This window comes from Lemur catta, chromosome 11, assembly GCF_020740605.2.
Source record: "Lemur catta isolate mLemCat1 chromosome 11, mLemCat1.pri, whole genome shotgun sequence".
Taxonomy (NCBI): domain Eukaryota; kingdom Metazoa; phylum Chordata; class Mammalia; order Primates; family Lemuridae; genus Lemur; species Lemur catta.
Genome location: NC_059138.1, coordinates 78430220 through 78452488, shown reverse-complemented (window position 1 = coordinate 78452488; position 22269 = coordinate 78430220). Strand labels below are relative to the sequence as shown.

The 22269-nt window shown below is 36.0% G+C and overlaps 1 protein-coding gene across 2 annotated transcripts in view; it reads right to left on the bottom strand.

Moving 5' to 3' along the window:
- BBS9 (Bardet-Biedl syndrome 9) overlaps positions 1-22269 on the bottom strand; it is a 405454-nt gene that overhangs the window by 173784 nt on the left and 209401 nt on the right. For both annotated transcript variants that reach the window (XM_045564593.1, XM_045564594.1), the window contains 2 exons: positions 17515-17687; positions 13572-13724 (listed from right to left, as the gene is read on the bottom strand). In XM_045564593.1, the coding sequence (XP_045420549.1) occupies positions 13572-13724; positions 17515-17687 (326 nt within the window). The remainder of the gene's footprint in view (positions 1-13571; positions 13725-17514; positions 17688-22269) is intronic.

Below are 22269 nucleotides of genomic sequence, written 5' to 3'. Positions count from 1 at the left end.
TAAAACGAAAAGAATGTATATGCATATGGATGTGTGTGAAGGTGCTCACATTCAGTAAAATACCAGGTATACAGATCTCAATCTTTTGGTAATGTCATCCATCCAAACTGGATATCCATATGCAAAAGAAGGAAACAGAACCCTTATCTTACAACATACACAAAAATCAACTCAAAGTGGATTGAAGACCTGAAACTATAAAAGCCCTAGAAGGAAATGTAAGCAGAAAGCTTCATAATACTGGTCTTGGCAATGATTTCGTGGACATGACACCAAACACACAGGCAACAAAAGCAAAAATAAACAAATGGGACTATATCAAACCAAAAAGCTTCTGTGCAGCAAAGGAAACAACTAACAGAGTAAAAAGGTAACCCACAGAATGGGAGAAAATATTTGGGAATCATATTAGTGAAAAGAGGTTAATATCCAAACTAATTCCTATAGCTCAATAACAACAACAACAACAACAACAAAATCAAATAACCCAACTTAAAAATGGACAAACAACTTGAAAAGACATTTCTCCAAAGAAGCAATACAAATTGACAACAGGTAAGGGAAATGCAAATGAAAATCACATGAGATATCACTTCACACCTGTTAGGATGGCCATTATCCAAAAAATAATAACAACAGGAAATAACAAGTGTTGGCAAGGATGTGGAGAAATTGGACCCCTAGTGTACTGTTGGTGGAAATACAAAATGGTGCAGCCACTATGGAAAACAGTGTGGAAATTTCTCACAAAAGTAAAAACAGTTCTACTATACCATCTAGCAATCCCACTTTGGATATTTACCCAACAGAACTGAAAAAAATATCTTGAGTAGATATTTGCTCTCCTATGTTCATTGTGGCATTACTCACAACAGCCAAGAGGTGAAAACGATCTAAATGTCCATTAACAGATGAATGAATAAAGAAAATGTGGTATATACATACAATGGAATATTATTCAGCCTTGAAAAAGAAAGAAAGAAGTGTTATATGCTACTCAAGGATGAACCCCGAGGACATGAGGCTAAGTGAAATAAGTCAATCACAGAAGGACAAATACTGCATGATTCCACTTATATAAAGTATCCAGCATAGACAAACTCCTAAAAGCAGAAAGGTGGTTGCTAGGGCCTGGAAGGAGGGGGAAATAGGAAGCTGTTGTGCAATGGTATAGAGTTCTAGTCATGCACGATAAAAATACTCTAGACATTTTCTGTACAACAATGGACATATAGTTAATAACAAAACTGTACTATATACTTAAAATTTATTAATAGGGCAGATTTCATGTTATAGAGTTTTTTAAACCACAGTTTTGTTTAAAACTGTGGTTTAAAATGGGAGGTGAGAAAGCAGAAAAAAAAATCAAAGTATGGTAGATAGTTCTTGTAAGTGTGTGAAAAGGAGAAAAAAAGGATAGGTTACGTCTAGAAGAGAAACACAAAGAAAAGTTGCAGGAGGTAGGTCTACATTGGGATAAACCTCAACATGCTTTTTAGGCTATAAAGAAGGAAAAGAGAGAGGGAAAGATCAAAATATAAGAGTCAGAGCAACTAACTAATAAATCACTACTCCAGAAGCCAGTGGAAGGTCAAAGGGATCAAGGGAAGGGCTGCATTTAAAGAAAAACAAGGAACCTCATCCTTTGAGACAAGAAGGGCAGCAGGAGAGTTGGGAATGAGTGTAGAAAAGTTTCTAGAAGGATTGGTGAGACAAGGGAGACATACCTGAGGGTCTCAATCTTCCTGACAAGATAGGATATAAGGTTGTCTCCTCAGAGTGAGAGAGAGGTAGCTGAGTAGTGGGCTTGAGGTGATTGCTTACATGGTTGAGAAAAATGGGAGAGGTGACTGACCAAGGTGAAGCTAGGATTTTAGGCAAATGAGTCTGGAGGCATGAATTTCAAGTGGCAGCAAGAAAAGAGGGAGTGCTCTGATGAGGCTAAACTTCCTAAAGGAAAGGAAGGTACAGAGCAAGGGACTCATAGGTACAGGGAAGAAAACTTTTGAGATTATCAGTACTGGATTCCATGTCCTAAAGAAAACAAGGAACAGGGAAATAAATTGAAGAATGATCCATCTCTTCTTTAACACCCATCTTTCTCTGTAAGTCAATTTGGCAAATAGTCACAGAGTACTTCTCTCACTATGTCACTGTTCTGCACACTGGTGGGCAAGAGAAGAAACAGTCCCAAGTGTCCAAGCTTGTACCTCACCAGAAGAAAAGAGGCAAGTATCCAAGAAACTGTAATGTAAGGCAGAATAATATAAGTAAATTTCACAACAGAGGCTTAACAATCGTGCTCCTAAGGTTTAAAGGAGGGAGAGATCACAGATGTCTGGGAGGAGTAGGGTGAAATAGAAAAGGCTTCAAAGAGAAGAGGGATTTTATGGGAAGCTTCCATAAAGGAAGATGAGGGAAAGAAAAGAGAAGTTCAGGTAGTAAAAATAATAATACAAAGATATGGTGGGAGAACTGCATATGGAAAGTTTGATCAAAAAAGGATAGTCTAATAGGCACATGAAAAAATATCCAACATCATTAGGAAAGTGCTAGGAAAATGCAAATTAAAACCACAATGAGCTACTACTACACACCTACTAGAATGCCTATAATCAAAAAAACAGACAATAATAAACAATGGTGAGGACATGGAGGAACTGGAACCCTCACACATTGCTTGTAAGAATATAGAAAGGTGCAACCACTGAGGAAAACAGTGACAAATGAACTTCAGAAACATTACATTAGCTAAAAGAACCCAGATGCAAAAGAATATATATTGTATAATACCATTTATGTGAAATATCCGGAAAAGGACAACCTATAGAGATAGAAAGTAGAGTAGTAGTTTCCTATGTTCAAGGTGGGAGTGAGGATTAAGTATAAATGGGCACAAGGGAGCTTTCTGGAAAATGGTAATGTTCTAAATTGGATTGTGGTGATAGTTGTGCAACTCTATAAATTTATTAAAAATTCTTAAATGGTACACTTTCAATAGGTGAATTTTGGTATGCAAATTATGTATCAATAAAGCTGTTTGGTTTTTTTTTTTTAAGAGTATAGGCTAGCTTGCTTGGCATGCAAGTTCTGTAGAAATAGGAGCTAAGATTAGAAGGAGTTGGGTGCAAGTCTTCAGAGATCTTTGAATGTCAGAGTGGCAGTCTCAACTTAATCTAATAGACCACAGGGATGGCCTGAAGGTCCTGGAATGGGATAAGACAAAAACAAATAAAAACTACAGATAAAAACATTCATAAAATTAACCTTATATAATGTGTCAGACAAGTCGTTGACATATTTGACTATAAGGACCAGGACCTGTGGCCTTCCCTGAGACCATGACCTCAACTTAACAAGGACAGATCCTTATATACCTTTACCTTGAATTGCAAAGGTGGGATAAAAGATGGAGGGTGATGGCCGGAAGCCAGTCCTAGATGGGGTGAGGGTGAAGGGAAGTGGGGAGATCGATATTTTGGCAGTGGGGGGGGGTATATTTCCCTGCAGTCTAGTATCCTGCTATAAGAGATTTGGAAATCATATAAAAGGAAAGTTAAAATCAAAAATACAGGTGGCCCATCAGGGAGCATGGTGAAGTTGGATAGCTGCTGATCTTACTGCATGATATTATATTAATGATTCTCAGGTAATATATTTATGCATTTAAATCCATTTAAACTCCAAAGTTCAGAGTGCATTTCTTTTAAAAACATTAAATCATTTTTCCTACTATTAAATTGTTCCTAATATACAGCTGGGCCTCACAAAAGTATCTTTACAATTACATCACCTCAATTTAACCTTGGTTACATCTGGTACTTTCAAACAACACTCCGAGCACTATTAGCTGTTTTTATTAATATACAAAGAAATACATATCAGTGCTGATATAACTGCTCAGCTATTCATAGATATAAAGACAGTATATATTTTTCTTTGGTTGAGAAAGATAACAAAATAATCTCTTTGAGAAACTGGCTTTGTTTTCCTTTATTTAAAGAAAGAGAAAATGGGGGCAAGAGAAGGAAAGTGGAGGGGAGGGTTGTAAGGTTTATAAGGGTTGTAATAATTGTTAATTCACAATTCAAACATTCAGAACTCCATTTGCAGAAAACTAGTACAAAAGGATTAATTGTGCTAGATGGGATTAAACAGGAAGATAGATAACATAAATGAAAGAAATCCTCATACAATTACAGATAATTGGAGGCCACTTATATATTTTTCTCTCATCACTGACACCAAAAGATAAAATTTTCATTTCCCTATAATAATGGGCCCATTAATAGTTTTATTGTAATATTAGAAACATCTTACTTCTGAGTATATCTCAAAGGACTAATTTTTTTAAAAGATCAAACAACAAACAGAATGAAATTTTGGCAGAAGAGGGCCCCTGATTACTTCTGGCTTAGAATGCTTTATTTCAGACAAGTGATCAAATTTCTAAATCTGATAAACTTATCAAGATAAAAATCCTAATATTAAATTTACAATATAGGCAGTTGTTCAAGTTAACACTAGCAAGCAGAAAACTCAAATACGAATTGAAGAACATGCAGATAAAGAAGTATGCATTCAATTTATAAAAAGCACACATGCCCCAGGGAAGTAAAGCATACCAGATGGTTATTAAAAGTAGAATGTTTTCATACGATAATAGGCCTGTTCTCCCCTTGATGTATGTACAACCTCCATTAATGTCAATTAGCATTACATACCTAAATCCAGGGAAGCATAACACTAATGTTATAATATTACTTTGTACTTAGATATCTTGTCTGAAACCAATTCAGCTACACAAAGCCCTGTAGATCATTATCTTTACAGTCACCCAGTAAATGCTGACTGGCCAACCACAACCCAGTCTAGGGCATGGCACGAGATGACCCCTAAGGTCCCACTGGTTTCTGAAATTCTAAACTGATGAAAATTTAAGATTCCAAGTCCGTTGCCATAACCATGACACAGGTACAATAAATATTTACTGAGAATTTTACTAGAAGTACCATGCTAGGTGCTACTCAGGTTTTAAGAAGTCCACAGATGAAAATGAAGAAGGTGAAGCTCAGAAAGATGAAGTGACATACCCAAAGTCAAAGAGCCAGAAAGAGGTGGAATTCAAATCTGTTGACACAAAATTTGGTGGCTTTTTTTCAAAAATCTGAATGCATGGTTCATATAAGCAAAAGTCCCTGGTTGTTCCCTGATCACCTAAAATTGCCTCCCAACTACCTAGAACTATTCACATCTAGTGAGTGAAAATCATAGGGTCAGTGATAATCTGTTCATGAACAAGAATTGAAAAGGATTAAAAGAAGGGAAAAAAAATCAAGAAAAGAGACATTACAAGAAACAATAAAAAACTGAGTTGGCAACTCTTTGTACCTAGAACTGCCCTGTCCAAGAAGGTAGCCACAGCTACATGTGAGCTATTCAGCAGTTGAAATATGCAGTAAGTACAAAACAAACCAGGTTTTGAAGACTTACTATGAAATGTAAAATAAACTTTGATTACATGTTGAAATGATATTTTAAATATGCAGGGTTAAATAAAATACATTGTTAAAACTACTTTCACTTATTTCATCTTACTCTTTTAATGTGGCTTCTAGGAAATTAAAAATTACATACATAGCTCACATTTGTGGCTTAAACAAATTTTTTCAGACAGCATTGGGCCAGATCATACAGCCACACACAAATATTGAATACATCAGTGATGCACTTATAACAAACACACTCTGAATGCTACGTTCTGCATTGTACACTAACCTGGATAAAGAGCTCTGATTTGGCTAAGAAACTAGCAAGAGTCAGATAGAGCAAGAGAACACCCACTTTTATTCACACATTCATTCAAGCATACCATTCAGTTATCTAATTGCCCTCCTTTGAGTGAGTAGGAACAAGCTAATTCATATGGAATGATAATCCAAAGCTCTAAGCATTTGGAGACCAGAGAAATGAGTTTATAGGGTAAGAGACGAGAGGAGAAAAAGGCTCCCTCAAAAATTCTAATGAAGACCAGTTTGTGACTACATCCTATTTTTCAAAAAAGTTATTATTTGTGGTATTATATGTGGTAAAATACACATAACATAAAATTTACCATTTTAACTATTTGTAAGTGTATGGTTCAGTATTAAGTACCTTCACATAGTTGTGAAAAAGTTATCTTTATGGTCATCAAATTATAATCATAACAACATTTTAAAAAATTATTTAAGGATTTAAAGTCATCTAAAGTCAAACCATTTCAATTTTTTGCATTCCTTCTAAATCTGCACATTTATCTATCATAGATACATCTACTTCATTATTTGCAAGTTAATACACATTATTTCATAATCTTATTTTTTCAATTATATGAAATGTTTTATATCATTCCAGTTTTTTTAATAATAAAATATAATACTGATATGAAATTACATCATATCAAATAGTAGTACTACAATAAACCTAATAATTTTCCAACTGGATAGCTGATTTACAATTTCTTACAAAGGTAATTAATATTGTAAATGAATAACTGGATGAATGTATTTTTTGAATGATTTTCTTAGCTAAATATTCAAGAGTAGAATTATAAGGTGAAAACATACAAACTCCACTTTTTATTGCCATCTCATTCTTTTTTTTTTCACTTACTACTCCCATTTATCCACCTGTTTATATCGATCACCTTCTCAGAAATAACTTTCTTCTAGCCTTTAAGTGATTATATTAAAAACAAGCCCACCAATGTCACCACAGCCCTGATAGCTCCTTGTCAGTCTATCAGCATATTTTTTTACTTGCCAATGGCAATAAGTAAAGTGGGTCTCTAAATGGTTTCATCACATATTCCTTTGTGTTATCAGCCAAAATCATGCTCATTTAAAAAGCCATGGACCAAAAAGCTCTTAGACTTCTACGTGACTTAAAATGATTTTATATGTGTGTATTATACACACACACACACACATATACACACATACACATACCATACAAATAAACAGAGTAGAAGGAAGTTAGGAAGTTTTAAGTACAGAAAAGTAACAAATAGCAAACTCTAAACCACAAGATCTCTTTTTAAAATTATGCCAATACAGCCTCTGTTTTGTAGAAGAGAAAAATCAGCCAACTGCCTTTCTAGAACAATTAATGACTATCAGTCATTACATCACACATATGTCATCTGACACAAACTTTTAGATCAGTAAACTTGTTCCCTCTGCTACAACAGAGGCTTAGTGTTCAAATGGGAAAAAAAATCCCAGTACATATAAAAACATCAAAACATAAGCCCAACCATAGATAAGTCTAATTTCCCCTATTTCAATTTACTCAATCAGTCTCGCTTTGACTAACAAATTTATGTAAAAATTTTATAACATGAAAGAGAACTTATTTTTAAAAGCTTTTCTGCCAATAAGCATTAGGATTCAATGGCAAAGAAAATGAACTTCAGTGTAAGTTAACAAATTAACAAAGCCACCTCTTCCTTCAATACTCAAGTTTCAAATATAATATCAGACTTCGAGGAACTCTCTAAAAGATTCTGTCACCTTTCTGATAGGTGTATATATTAATACAAGGAATAGTAGATGATCATGAATATATATGCACATACATACAGCATGAATATGTACAAATAGTTTGCACGCATCTCCTCTTTATTTAACCTGACCATAATTTTCCTCAAGAAAATCCAGGATGTCTATTTCCCACCTGGCAATGATTACAGTAAAAATGCCACATGATATACTAAAACATGGGCTTTGGAATACATTGCTTGAAATCTGTGTAACACTGAGAAAGTTTCTTAACCCAACTTGGGGTCTCAGGTTCTTCATCCATAAATAATACTACTACCCTTTTAAGATGATTTTAAGTATTAAAAGAAGTAATAAATAAAATTTACTTCAGACTCAACAGATGCTCCATAAATAAGAATTTCCCTTCTTTTCCCTTACTTTTCTTCTTAGGTCCTCCAAAAATACATTCAGGTGATTGAGAAGGCAGTATTCCAATTTTACAAATGAGGAAATTTAGGTTTGTCACTACTGAAAAAAAGAAATTGTCAACATGGTTACATTCTTTCAACATTATGCTTCTAAAACTAGAAGGTAAAAGTTCTTTCAAGAAGAATGATGTTTCCCCCAAATTCTAGAATAAAAAGTAATTATTGAAATTGTAGTGGGCAACTGAAAAATAGAGGCCAGATCCTTCCCATGGAGGAATCATGTAACATTTCTCCCAAAATGACGGTCCTCATCCCCACTCCACAGGCTGGGCTCAGTAAGGGGCACTTGGTAGATGCCCCCAATAAAATGAGATTGGCAGTAGATACTATGCAGGAAAAGTATGCTAGTGAAAGTGAGATGGGAATGTGGTTTTGGGAGGTTGTGGAAATGCAGGTTTGGGAGTTCCTATATGGGACGCAGGAAATGACTTGCAGTTGAAAATAGGGGGGAAGTGTTTGGCTGACCACGTTCTACATCAAAACTCAAAACTATTAATGGCACATCGTGAAGCCAGTGATTCACCTGTCAGAAATCTTAAAAAATAAAAGTGGCTGCCACCCACAATAGGCCAAGAGAAGGGTGATTGCATGATGATATTCCTAAATAACCCTTCATGGATGGTTGCTTCATTGCCATTAAACCAAGATACTTGCCCCAGAAAGAAGACCTTGAGCTGTCCAGAGGAGCTATCCCCTTTGCTTCATCTTTGGGGAAGCCTACAGGTGATTTTGGGGTTGGGAAATGAAGCTGTTCTGTATTTTGACCCTGCTCTGTATTTGAACTCCCAGTTGTCTTGTTCTGCTCATCAGAATTAGTTAGTATACTGACAGGGCCAGAACCAGCTATATTATTTGAGGTTCCCAAAGCAAAATAGAAATATGAGGCCCCTTGTCCAAAAAGTACTAAGAATTTCAAAATGGTACTATAGAGCATTAAATCAAAAACAGAACTCTGTGTGACTGTGCAGAGTACATGCCCATGAAGAGAGCCCTGAACAGGGGTCATGTGAGGACCCAAAAGGAGACTACATAACAGATTCCATTCTTAAAACAACTAACCAAAACTAAGCACATGGGCAAGTATTCAGGCAGTCTTACTAGCCTAAAAACAGCACTGACATTCCATTTGTTTTAAGCAACTCTTGACAAAATTAATTAGTTTTAAAATAAATTATCTTTAGAACTCGTAGACCACAATTGATTGTGAGTGAATAAGATTTTAATAACAAAAATTTATATTTAAATGTCAAAAGTATAGAAGAAAAGACATCTCCAAGTATAGAATACCTGAACTCAAGGGAGGTTTGAAAAAGAACTAAATTAGTATATTTTAAAGAAGAAGGGTAGATTGTAAATATGCCCATAATTCTCCACTCCTCCAATAAAGAGGTATTTCCCCACGCCTTTGATGTGAATTGACCAAAGTCAGTAGGCATTAGAAATATGACATAGAAAGAGGCTTGAAAAGTGCTTTTGTACTGAGACCTGTAGCCACCATGTGAACAAGCCCAGGCCAGCCTACTAGACCATGAGAGACATGTGGCCCAATTATCCTAGCTAACTGCATGGCATCTGCCAAATATGTGACTAGGTCATCCAGTCCCCAGCTGGGCCACCAGCTGACCAGAGACATATGTGTGAGCCCAGCCAAGATCAGCCAAGCCTGGCCCAGATCAACAGAACTGCCCAGCTGATCCAGAGACTCATGAACAATAAATAATGAATTGACGAATTGAACTTACATTGTCTTAAGCCACCAAGGTCTGGGATGGTTAGTGATACAGTAAAAATGCTAATATGATACAAGAAGCATTTTAGCTCTGTGGAGAAGAATGGATTATGCAATAAGCAGGGGCTGAGACAACTAGCTCATCATTTTTAGTGGGGAGAGATTAGATTCCTAATAAATTACATAATAAATTCCAGATGGATTTAAAAAGTGTATATAAAAAATGACAGCATAAAAATGTTAGAATAAATTATAAATTGGTATTCATGTACTCTTGGTAATATGGAAGGATTTTCTAGGCAGAGAAAACTAAAGGAAAAGAATAAATATTACTGTGCAAATATTTTTTAGGCTTTACATGTCAAAAATACACTATAAGTAAAAATCATAGGCAAATGACAAATTGGTAAAACTTATTTCACATATGAGATAGGTACAGATAGATACCTAATATGTGTACAAAGCATTTTTACACATGACGAAAGTATGATGAAAGATTACCACTATTAATATGCACAAAGTAATAAGAAAAGATGAACTTGATAGAATATTGAACAAAGGGCATACAAATATAAATCACAAAACAGAAATACAAATGGCCAATTAACATATGAAAAATGGTCAACCTCACTGGTAAGCAAAGGAAGAAAGTAAAACAATAAGCAAATTACCATCTCAGTTAACAATTGTACAGATCAAAATAAATAATAATGCCTAGAAAAGCAGACACTTTCATATACTGCAGGTGGAATTATAATTTGGTACTATATTTCTACAAGGCAATGTGTATGTGAGTATGCTGCTGTGTGTGTGTATGTGTGTGTGTGTGTGTGTGTGTGTGTGTGTGTGTGTGTGTGTGTCTGTGTGTTTCGTGGAGAAGACTTTGCTGAAAAATTAAAAGAGCCTTCACATGAGGAAAAAAAGGACTCCAAATAGGTAGCAGATCTAATTTTATACTGGTACAGTAGGAAAATACTTTAAAAATCTAATAACAATCATGCAATGGAGTTATGCCACAAAGAGTGAGAATGGGCTTTAGCACAGCTCATGGCATAAAGATAAGAAAAACACTAAACAGAAGGTATATAATAATGAGGTATGTGATATGCCTGTTCAATCACGTAGAGTTTTCTAAAACAGATTTTTCTCAATGTTAGATTCAACATCAAAACTATTATTAAGACTTTTCCTTTACTAAACTGTGGCTTGTCCACACTACAGACTGCCATATTATAATATATACTACTATAACCATTAAAAATTGAGCAGTGTATCTATGCATTAATATGGAAAGAGCTCCAGTACATACTGTTAGATGAAAAAGAAAAAATATAGATTAATATATATGGTATGATACTTTTTATGTAGTTTTCTTTTTAGCCTGACAAAATAATATTTCATTTCTAAATGCAAAAAAAAATAATCTGGAAACACACTAAAACAGATAAGAGTGATTACATTTCTGAGCAGATGATAAAAGACCAAGATGGAGAATTTAGCATTATGTATAATGTAACTTATGTTCATGTATTAATTATGTCTTAAAAATTAACTAAAAAGAATTAAGATGGACTTTATTAATGCTCAAGAACCTTACTGAACAATCAACACCTCACTATAATTTAACACCAAAATATATAATAAAATTGAATGGCAAGGCACATTAAAGTTAAGTTAAATTTCTTACAGTATTCATATTTTTCCTTCAAAATCTTGTTCATTCTTTATGTTAATCTAAAAACAATGGGGACTTAAAATATATACATTCAAGTGAAAACCCATGGTTTTGGTCATCTTGTCTATAATATTACAAATCATGGAAAACCCCAACCCTGAGGCTAAGCAGAAAAAATAAAAACCTCTGTACGTTAAATGTATAAAAGACAAAGGATGTCTTGCTACACAGAAAATTTGGAAAGCATTAAATCAAGCATCCTCTTCAAATTCCTTTAAATGCCCCTCCATCATTATGTCTATAAAAGAGACACAGTATCATTAAAGACGGTGTTGAGCATATCTTCAGCCTCAAGCATGACATGCATGTATTGCAGAAGGCCTAAGAATGAGACAGACATGTGATCAAAGAAATATGAGAAAGAAGGTGGAAAAGGAGGAAGAAGGTGGAAAAGAATGCAGAAAATGAAAAACAAACTAAAACAGCCTGGACACAGTGGCTCACACCTGTAATCCCAGCACTTTGGGAGGCCAAGTGCAAAGATTGTTTGAGATTAGGAGTTTGAGACTAGCCTGGGCAATATAGTGACACCCTGTCTCTACAAAAAATTTAATAATTAGCTGGCTGAGGCAGGAGAATCACTTGAACCCAGGAGCTTAAGGTTTCAAGGAGCTATGATTGCACCACTGTACTCCAGCCTGGGTGATAGAGAAACACTCCATCTCTAGGGGGAAAAAAAAAAAAAGGAAAGAAAAACAAACTGGGACAGAGCATTAGTGCCTACTGACTGAAGAGTCATATAATTCCTCCAGCAAAAAGAAATTGGCAGTCTATGTTTGTAGAACAATTTACAAAGCGTTTTCATATATTAATATATTATGGAATATAAACTTTGTAACAAGACAGTATTAATCCCATTTTATGGAAAGAAATGGAAATTTGGAGAGGGTAAGTGAACTGCCAAAAGCCACACAGCTAATAAGTCATGGCACTGAATTCCAAGCCCAGTGTTCTTTCCAATATCCTACTACTGCTATCAACTGTCCCTCAAATTGCTACTAATTTTCAAATAACCATAGAAATTTCAAGAAGCAAATGTATTATCAATATAAACATAGTAAGCTAATTTTTCATTCCTCTAGGAAAACCAACTCTGAAAAAAAAAGTCTGATTTGTCCTTTCAAATTCAATAGAAAGGAGTAGGGAGAGAATGTGGTGATAAAGAACAACATGAGGAAGTCTTGTGGTCAAAAAGTTGTTTAGTACCTGGAATGTGGGGGTAGATACATGAGTCTACACATGATAAAACTGTATAGAACTTAATACACACACCCTCATAAATGAGTACAAGTAAATCTGAATCAGACCTGTGGATTTTATCAATGTCCACATCCTGCTTGTAATATACCATAGTTTTGCAAAATGTTATCACTGGAGGAAAATGGATAAAGGATACATGGGGTCTCTCTATATTATCTGTTACAATTGCATGGGAATATACAATTCATTTAAACACTCAAGAAATTAAAATTTAAAACATTATTTTTTCAAGCCAAAAATGATAATTTTCAATAGTTTTTGAAGATACAGTGCTTTAACAGGTGACAGGCAGCTAACCCTAGCCATGTAAATGATAAGTCATGGGCAGAAGGAGAGCCAGGAAGAAGAAAAATAGTCTTTTGAACTAGAACTTTTTGAATTAGGCTGCTTAAGAATTCCATCTCAAAACATCAATGGATATAGTGCTCAGGTATGAGCCAGTTGCTTGGTAAGACAATTAGAGAATTATGGTAATAATTATGGGATGCACCAAGAATTGTCTGGTAATACTAGTTTTAACTATTTACCAAGCACACACTATGTACCTGGCATTGTGCTAATTGTTTTCCATAAATGATTGAAAATCCTCACAACAACCTTGAGAGGTAAGATGTGGAAAATGATAACCTCAATGTAATTTATCCAAGGACACACAGTTAGAAAGTGGCAGAGCTTGACTTTGAACCCAGGTTTTTCTGACTTTAAAGCCTGTGTGCCGTTCACTGTTCCATAAGGCACAGGAAAGATATATTTACCTTGATATTCTGGTACATGACTCTAGAGTGAAGGAAAAATCATGTCCAGTAGTAGAAAACTGTCACTGATATTACACTGACCTGCTTGTAAGTTCCATCTAGCAAGGTGTCCAGGTGTTGGAGGGGGGCAGGTGTCTTATCTTTGAACCTTGTTAATAGCCGGCGTTGAATGGCCCGAAATTGTACAGCTCTTTCAGATAAGAGTTCTTCTAATTTTTCACCATTTATCCGCAACTACAATGAAGAATTTCTTAAATTCAGGTTAAATGGACACAAAAAAATGTTTAAAGAAAGAATACAGGCAATGGCAACATAAGTTTGAAAAAGAGTAATGAAATTTAAACATATTATAGAGTTAAGGGAATTAAAACAAAGTGGTGTTTGGTACACAAATACATAGAAAATACAGTGGAATAGATCAAATGGAAATTTAGTAAAGGTGACCCAGTATCATTTGGGAAAAAAGTATATTATCTAATAAATGTTTTATGATAAGTGATTACATGGGAAAAATAGAAATCTCTCCCATTCTTTACAGCAAAATCATTGCACAGAGATCAACAGTTTAGACACAATAAAAGCACTAGAAAAACTAGAATTCTTTATAATCTTGACATAGAAAGGCCTTAATTACTATGAGTCAAAAGCCAAAAGCCACACACACAACTGATAAATTATTAACTCAAAATAACATTTAATTCTACATGATTTAAAAAAAATTATAAGCAAAGTGATAAGACAAACAGCAAACTGCAAATTTAATAGCAATAACCACAGAGACAAAGAGTTATGCCCACTATATCTAGAAAGCATCTACAAATCTATGTGAAAAGGACCACGACCCAATAGAAATCAGTAAGAAAAGCAGCAAAAATCCAACAGAAAAATAGGCAAAGTTTTACATAAAAGTTAATACAAATACCTCTTAAACAATACAGCCTTTAACCTAACAATCTCTTCTAGGAATTTATCCGAGATATGATTGTAAAAAGTAATGTATATATAAAGATATTCATTACAAAATTGTTCTCTTGTGATTATAGCAAAATATTATTAATAATTAAAATGCCCTTTAATAGGGGAATTAGTTAAATAAAGAAGACTACTCTGTAAGACTGGTAAGCGCTGATATGCAATGCTGTCCAAAGAAGAGTAAATGAAAAAAGCAAAAAGATACAGAATAGTACATATAATGTGCTACCATTAATTCTTTTTTAAAAAAATAAGAATCTGTATATTAACAGTTGTAACCGCATAGAATACATCTAGGAAGATACACAAGAAACTGGGCACCAACCATTGCCTCCAAAGAGGGGTCCGAGTAATTGAGGAATGAGAATAAAAAACGACTCTTTTCACAGTTACCCATCTCATAACTTTTAAATTTAATGGTATTAAAATAAATGAAAGCTAGCAAAAGTACGGTAGAAGAAACACTCCATGAGATCAGATCAAGTGAACTGCTAATTCAACTTTATAAAACAGTAATAGACTAGTTCTGAAAAAAATATCATGTTCAGAAGTCAAACATTATAGTTTCCATTTCTGGTATCAAACCAAATTCCTTACCTTTTCAGTACATGTATTCTCCAGATATATGATAAAAATTATATATGAAATACAAGTAACTTGGAATTTTATCAACTTCCTTTAATCCAAATTTTAGAAGCACTAAGTAGCTAACTAAATCAAAGAATATTCTCTTGAGGAAAAACTTTCATTACCAAAAATTAAGTAATAAAGTTAATTTTTTAAAATAACTAAATATTTTAAAAGAACATCAGCCTAATTATCAATAACTCACTCTTCTTGTATAATTTGCTACTATAATATTTTATTTCCTGAATGCATCATGAAACACACAAAAAATTAAACAGATATTCTTAATACTCAGACATCAGGAAGGTTATCATTTCTTTGAATGCATAAATAAGCAGCACTGATTGAAATGTTTTCACATGTCAGAATTTCAGGATTTAACAAATATTTATTGATCATAGGGCCAAGCACTGTTCCAGGCACTAGAAACTATATATAGTAATGAATAAATACAGACAAAAACCCCTGCCTTCATGGAACTTACACTACAAGGGACACTTCAATTCCAAAACCACTTTGATTCCAAGTTTCAAATCTTATTAATGGATGAAAGCAGAGAGTGGGGACAAGGACAAAGGAAGTATAATAACATCCCCCTTAATTTACGTGTGTAACAAATGAAAGTGCCTGTAGTTCACTATATTCTCTAAGTCTCTCCTCAGAAAAGAATCACCTCTGATATGGAAACTCCAGGGAGTTACTAGCCAGCAAATAAGGAGGGAAGACTGTATGTCACATTTATGAGTCGCTAGTATCTAATATTCTCTATTTTAAATATTACAAATATGTAACTAGTGTAATCTGTCTGTGGATTCTATTTTATAAACCACTAGACCCCAGTTTTGCACAGGGAAGTAAAAGATTCTTAAAATATATCCTAGAAGATTGCAAAGGTTCTCAATCTTTTGAATACCCAAATACACTCTCCCAAACAGTCCATTTTGGTGACATAATTTGGTCAAAGGTATGCTATCCTAGAAAATATTATCATTATAGATAAGGGGAAATAAATTTATTTGACAATGACATGATTATTCACAACTGGATTGTATACACCTGAAATTTTCCCTTTATGTTAATACTGCATTAAAAGAAGTCTTCATAGGTGAAAGTCAATGTTCTTAGAATGTTCAAGGGTTGACTGACAAGTTACATGACTGATATTCTTTCTCTCGCTCTCTCTCTGACACACACACACACACCATAGCTAATAAACTGAATGTCTACTGATTCCTTAAAAAATAATCACTCTCGGCCGGGCGCGGTGGCTCACACCTGTAATCCTAGCACTCTGGGAGGCCGAGGCAGGTGGATCGCTCGAGGTCAGGAGTTCGAGACCAGCCTGAGCAAGAGTGAGACCCCGTCTCTACCAAAAATAGAAAGAAATTATCTGGCCAACTAAAATATATATATAGAAAAAATTAGCTGGGCATGGTGGCGCATGCCTGTAGTCCCAGCTACTCAGGAGGCTGAGGCAGTAGGATCGCTTAAGCCCAGGAGTTTGAGGTTGTTGTGAGCTAGGCTGACGCCATGGCACTCACTCTAGCCCAGGCAACAGAGTGAGACTCTGCCTCAAAAAAAAAAAAAAATCACTCTCTTACCAATGCTTACTTACTTGAATGATGTTTAAAATGCTCTCAAAATTTCCCTTTTGTATTGCTTATGGTCTGTTTATAGATTCTATAAGTGGATTCTAGTGACTTTAATACACAGAACTTTCAAAACAATGACTGTCATTGTTCAATCCATTCATAAAACATGACTCTTGGCTATTTCCAAATATCAAATCAATCTTCAAAGGATGAAGATTTTCCATTGTTTAGATACTCAAGAGAATCTAACATAGGCTCTGAAAGTAGTTCCAAAGAAGAAATGCAAAAATATTCAAAGCAACAAAGTTACTGTCAAATCTCATTTATTTAGACATTTAATAATTCAGCATTTACTAAGCACCCACTGTGCCAGGTAGTAGAGAGTATTTTAAGTGGTTAACCCTCATTCAGATGCAGAAGTTCTGGTGTGCTTGTTAAAAAACAAAAAGAAAAATCACTTTACTTTATAATCACACCTCATTTATGGCCTGCTAGAATTAGTTAGCCAAATGGCCGCCAATAAGCTCAAATAGTTTTAACACTGGGTTATTGGGGTCAAGGGTTAAGTCCCCATGTGGGAGAATTAAATCAGCTCTGTTCCAAGGCCAGACGATGTGCTTAGCTCCAGGCAGCCACTCTGTAAATGTCTGTAACTGATCACAAACTGGAGAAAAGAACAGGAATGGATTCACAAAATCCACCATCCACATAAGAATAACAACTCAAACAAAGCATGCAGCCTAATAGGATGTACACTAAAATTCTTCTATAACATCTATTTCTTTTTTATATATTTAAGGATTATAAATGATAGGGGTTATGATAATACACACCTCAAAATGATGATCGATCAACTCGAAATATTCTTGGAGAGGCACAGATCCAGAAAAAGAACAGGCAAAATCTTTGATTCCCTGCTTTTCAAAATATTGCTGAAGGCGAAAAATAAGCTCATTTGTTATGAGCCAAAGATCTTCAAATTGTTCACTCTGGATGCGATATCGTTCTAAGAGAGAAAAAAATATTTAAGGAAAAATGTTTATTAACACATAATTACTGGCTAAAACTATATAAACTATCACTAGTCCTGACATGTATACTAAAAGGACAAAGAGTCCTTTTTTGTAATACAGGTATGACTCTATTGACTTTATAAAAACGCTTCTACAGCTTCATTGCTGTTTTCTGCATCAACCACTTAAATTCAAATCTAATTCCAAAGGTAGGTGGTCACATTGGCAAGCTACTCAGGGTATGGTCCTTTTCATTATCTGTTCTTCTGGATTTGGCTTTAATGTCACCTACCCAAAGAAACCCTGATTTCTACAGCATTTATGGAAGCCCAATATGAACGACGCACTGTCTTAAGCACGTAACACACACTTTCTCATTTAAACCTCAACAGCCATATGGGGGAAATAGTGTTATCTTCATTTTACAAAAAATAAATCCAATCACAGAGCTTAAGTAACTTGCAAAGTCATCCAGATAGTTAATAACAGAGCACTGGAACTCTAGATATTAATATAAAGATTAGCTATTAATCTTAACTGCCTCACAATATTGCATCTCTCTGAATTTATATAGAGACTTAAACCTTGTCTACAGTCCACTAGGCACTTAACCATATACAACCATTCATTCTTATTTAACTTCCCAGGTGATTATATTCAGTCTCTTCAAAAGGATTATACACTTTATGAGATCTAGTACTAAGTCCTATATTCCATTTAATTCACCATTTACTGAGCATGTATTATGTACAATGTTGTAAAGAAAGAAATGTTGGAGTACAGAAATGAAGTTAGTCTTCTTGCTTAAGGAATCTAAAGCTAGGATAGCATGACACATGAACATTTAAAATATTTCTTTATATTGTCATATCATTCCCTTTGGAGGTTTCCCAAGTCCTCCCTTCATCCGAGCCTTATTCTACATGCTGACTTCTGCCCATGATGCTGATTAAGCATTTTCTTCATTTCTCCCCATCGAAGATAATAGGACCACGGTCAGAGATAACAGCTTTTATTATATTTTTCTTTGTAATTGTCACTGAAATTGTAATGCTTTAGATGCAGCACAATTGTGGTGGGGTAGGGATAGAGAAGTAGAAGGGAGAATGGTGATGATAATGTACAGCATTAGAATCCTCTAACTGTAGGCCAGGCATGGTGGCACATGCCTATCATCCTAGCACTTTTGGAGACCAAGGTGGGAGGATTGCTTGAGGCCAGGAGTTCAAGATCAGTCTGGACAACATAGCAAGACCCCACCTCTACAAAACATAAAAATACAAAAATTAGCTGGGTGTGGTGGTGCACACCTGTAGTCAAAGCTACTTGGGAGACTGAAGCTACTTGGGAGTCTGAAGCCCAGAAGTTTGAGGTTGCAGTGAGCTTTGACTGCACCACTCGACTTCAGCCTGGGCAACAAAGCAAAACCCTATCTCAAAAAAAAAAGAGAGAATCCTCTAAATGTGGTCTAAGATAAGCTTGAGATCTAACATATTACATCCAGACTCATAGTCATACACTTTCCTTCATTTACATAATTCAACACAAGCCACTCAGGATAAAATCAAGAATAAGGCGAGAGGCTCTGCTCTCAAGAAGCTCACAGTAGACTTGAAAAGATGGCACGATGGCAGAAGAATGAACACTGCTTCTGCTATCGCTGATTCAGGAACATTCATTAGGGCTGACCTTGCCACAGAGGTACTAGAACTTCTCCCCAGGGGACACATTACTGTTTCCAAACGTGGAAAGTACTATTACATAGTAGAAGAATTAGATGACAGCGACGGAGCTACAAAGGGCAGGAGTCACGTTAAGAATTGTGTAATAATCATAGATGTTCACACAGCTGTCTTGGGAAAGAGGAAACTTCATGCTGTTTAAAGTGTTTTTAAGGGTCTGAGCTCCTTGGTCTTTGGTGCTTTCTTGAAAGTCTGCCTGCGAGTTGTACAACACAGCATGAAAGAAAGAAGGGCCACTTCACAAGGTGCAGACCATCTTCCCTCTAGCTGTCCTGGGACAGATATTTGGTTCCAGCTCATTGCTGCCTCTAAGTCCCAGATGTTTGTCTCTCCTGGAGCAGATGTTTGGTTTCTGGCTCAGGGCTGACTCCAGGATCTTGTCTTTCTGTGTGTCTGTCCATTCTGAGGCAGATGTTTTCTCCAGACCTGAGCCTCCATCTAGGCCCAGGCAATATCCTAGGCTTCCTGGGGAAAGAAGCTGAGCTTGGCCAACTACATCTCCTTTCGCACCTTTGTGATCTCCCAGAACACTAGCTTCACATCCTGCTGCACTAGGTCTTATGAATGTAGCAGATGTAGGTAAAGAAGTTGCACACTTCAGTGATCCTGGCCCAAGAGGACAGTGAGATGTGGTAGTGGCTCTGGGAGTCACAGAGCCAGATGTGGTGGTGGCAGGCATGGACCAGCCTGCTCAAGATAACTATATTGGCACTGTCACACTTGACCACGGTCACCCTCACTGCAGACAGCATCTGCAGAGCCATAGGCTTGATGGTGAGTGTGCTGTCCTCCACAATGGCTCACACTAGTACCAAGAGATCGTCCATTGTAAAGTCCAGGCAGGGGCTCATGCCCTCCCAGTACACCCTTCTCAGGAAGGAACAGGTCTTTTCCAGGGTGGGCAATTCCCCTCAGGCTTGGAACCCTACCAATAGGGTTGTGTCCGCTTCCTCATCCAGGATGAGGGCAGGTCCCACAGTCAGGTATGTGGCTGGGGAGCAGGCAATGCTGGTGTACTTAGGGTGAGAGGGGCTCTTGCAGGGCCAAGCCTTAGTGAGGCTGGGCAGTTGCAGGTGGAGCCTGCAGTTGAAAGAGGCCAGTAAGGACATGATGACCAGTATCTTTAAGGCTCTCACCTCAGCCTATACATGTGTATCTTGCCCTGTGCCTCCTTCAGCTGCTTTCCAGATACTGCTTACTTCATGTTGGCTTCTCACACCATCCTGTGGGCTTCCTCAAACAGGCTGGGCATCAGCTCCTCCAGCTCCTGTTCCAGCTGCTCCTGAACCTCAGACAGCTGCTCACAGCCCTCCTTGTTCAGCAGCAGCTCTTTCTGGGCTTTGTGCGGCCCTCCTGTGAATTCCCACAGAGATTCTGTAGGAATACTTGCCAAGAGCATCAGGGAAGAGCTCCCTCCAGGGTTCATAAGGTTGAACAAGATGCTTTACAACTCCTAGATTCTGAGATTTTTGCCTTAATATGCTCATTTCCTTTCATGTATATATATATATATATATATACATATATATATATATATATATATCTTTTAATAAAACACTTAAAGTGGTGCTTGGCATATTAAGCACTCAATAAATGTTTCTCATTATCATCATTGTTGCCATTACTGTCCGCAATTTATTGTAAACTAAAGGGCAAGGATTTTATCATAAACTTCTTTAGATCAACATAACACCTAACTAATCAAGTAATTTTCATACAGCATAAGAGGGGAAAAGTATCCTCAATAAAATGTATTTCCTTAGTATAAAATTGCTGTCATTTCAGATATAGCCTTAAATCTTTACAGAAATATTACCATGTTAATTTTTCAAAGGAAATTTAATTCATTCAGGTTCTAGAAGGATTCTGAATAAACATCCAGATGCAAGTGGAAAAACTTGGTATACAGCCTAAATATATATAAAGAATAAAATTTCTTGTATATGAAATGAAATAAAGCTATAGAGAGGAAGTTATTCCATTCAACTATAATTTTTCAATAAAAAGATGTTACAATATCTTAAAATAGATACACATAAACAACTGGGATTATTATGACATGTTTAAAAGAACTATATCATCTGGCCTCCGATGTAAAAAGTCTATATTTCAAGGTACCTGAAGGAAATGAAGGAGCAAGCCATGGGGATATCAGTGAGAAGCACATTCCAAGCTAAGGGAACTGTAAGTACAAAGGCACTGAGGCAGGAACGTGCTTTTAGGAACACTAAAAAGGCCAGTTTGGCTGAATCAACAGTTTTATGCTGCACTCTAACAAGATATTACACCAGTTTTTGTTAAATCATCCATGTAGGTATTGCAAGAAAATCTGGAAATTTAGGTACAATCAAGTATGTCCAGGCAACCAATACACCAAAAGTTAGTGTGAAAACTGATCAGAATTTACCACTGGGGAAAACATGGATAGGATTCTCAGCAGAACACCAACAGTATGCCCAAGATCAGCTGGCCAGGGCTGAGTTCTTGATGGGGAAAGACAAACCCAATTAGCATCTACCCTGATTGCCTCTGAAAGTGCTGGACTTAGTTCTCATTCGCAGCTTACACTAGGCATGGGTGTTGGATGAAGGACAGCAGGGGGTGTTGTAGGCTAGCCAAGAAAGGCAGCAGTGCCCCAAACTCTTCCCCCAGAGGAGACAAACATCCTGTCTTAGTTGCCTACAACTGGAGCTCCTTCCCTACTCCTGGCAGACAACAAAATCTCTATTCTGATTAAAAAAAAAAAATGTGGGCAAGTCTAAACTTTTCACTTCTCCTTTTATGAAAATTTGAACTATCTTAATAGGGGCCTATGAACTCACTGAAAGACCCA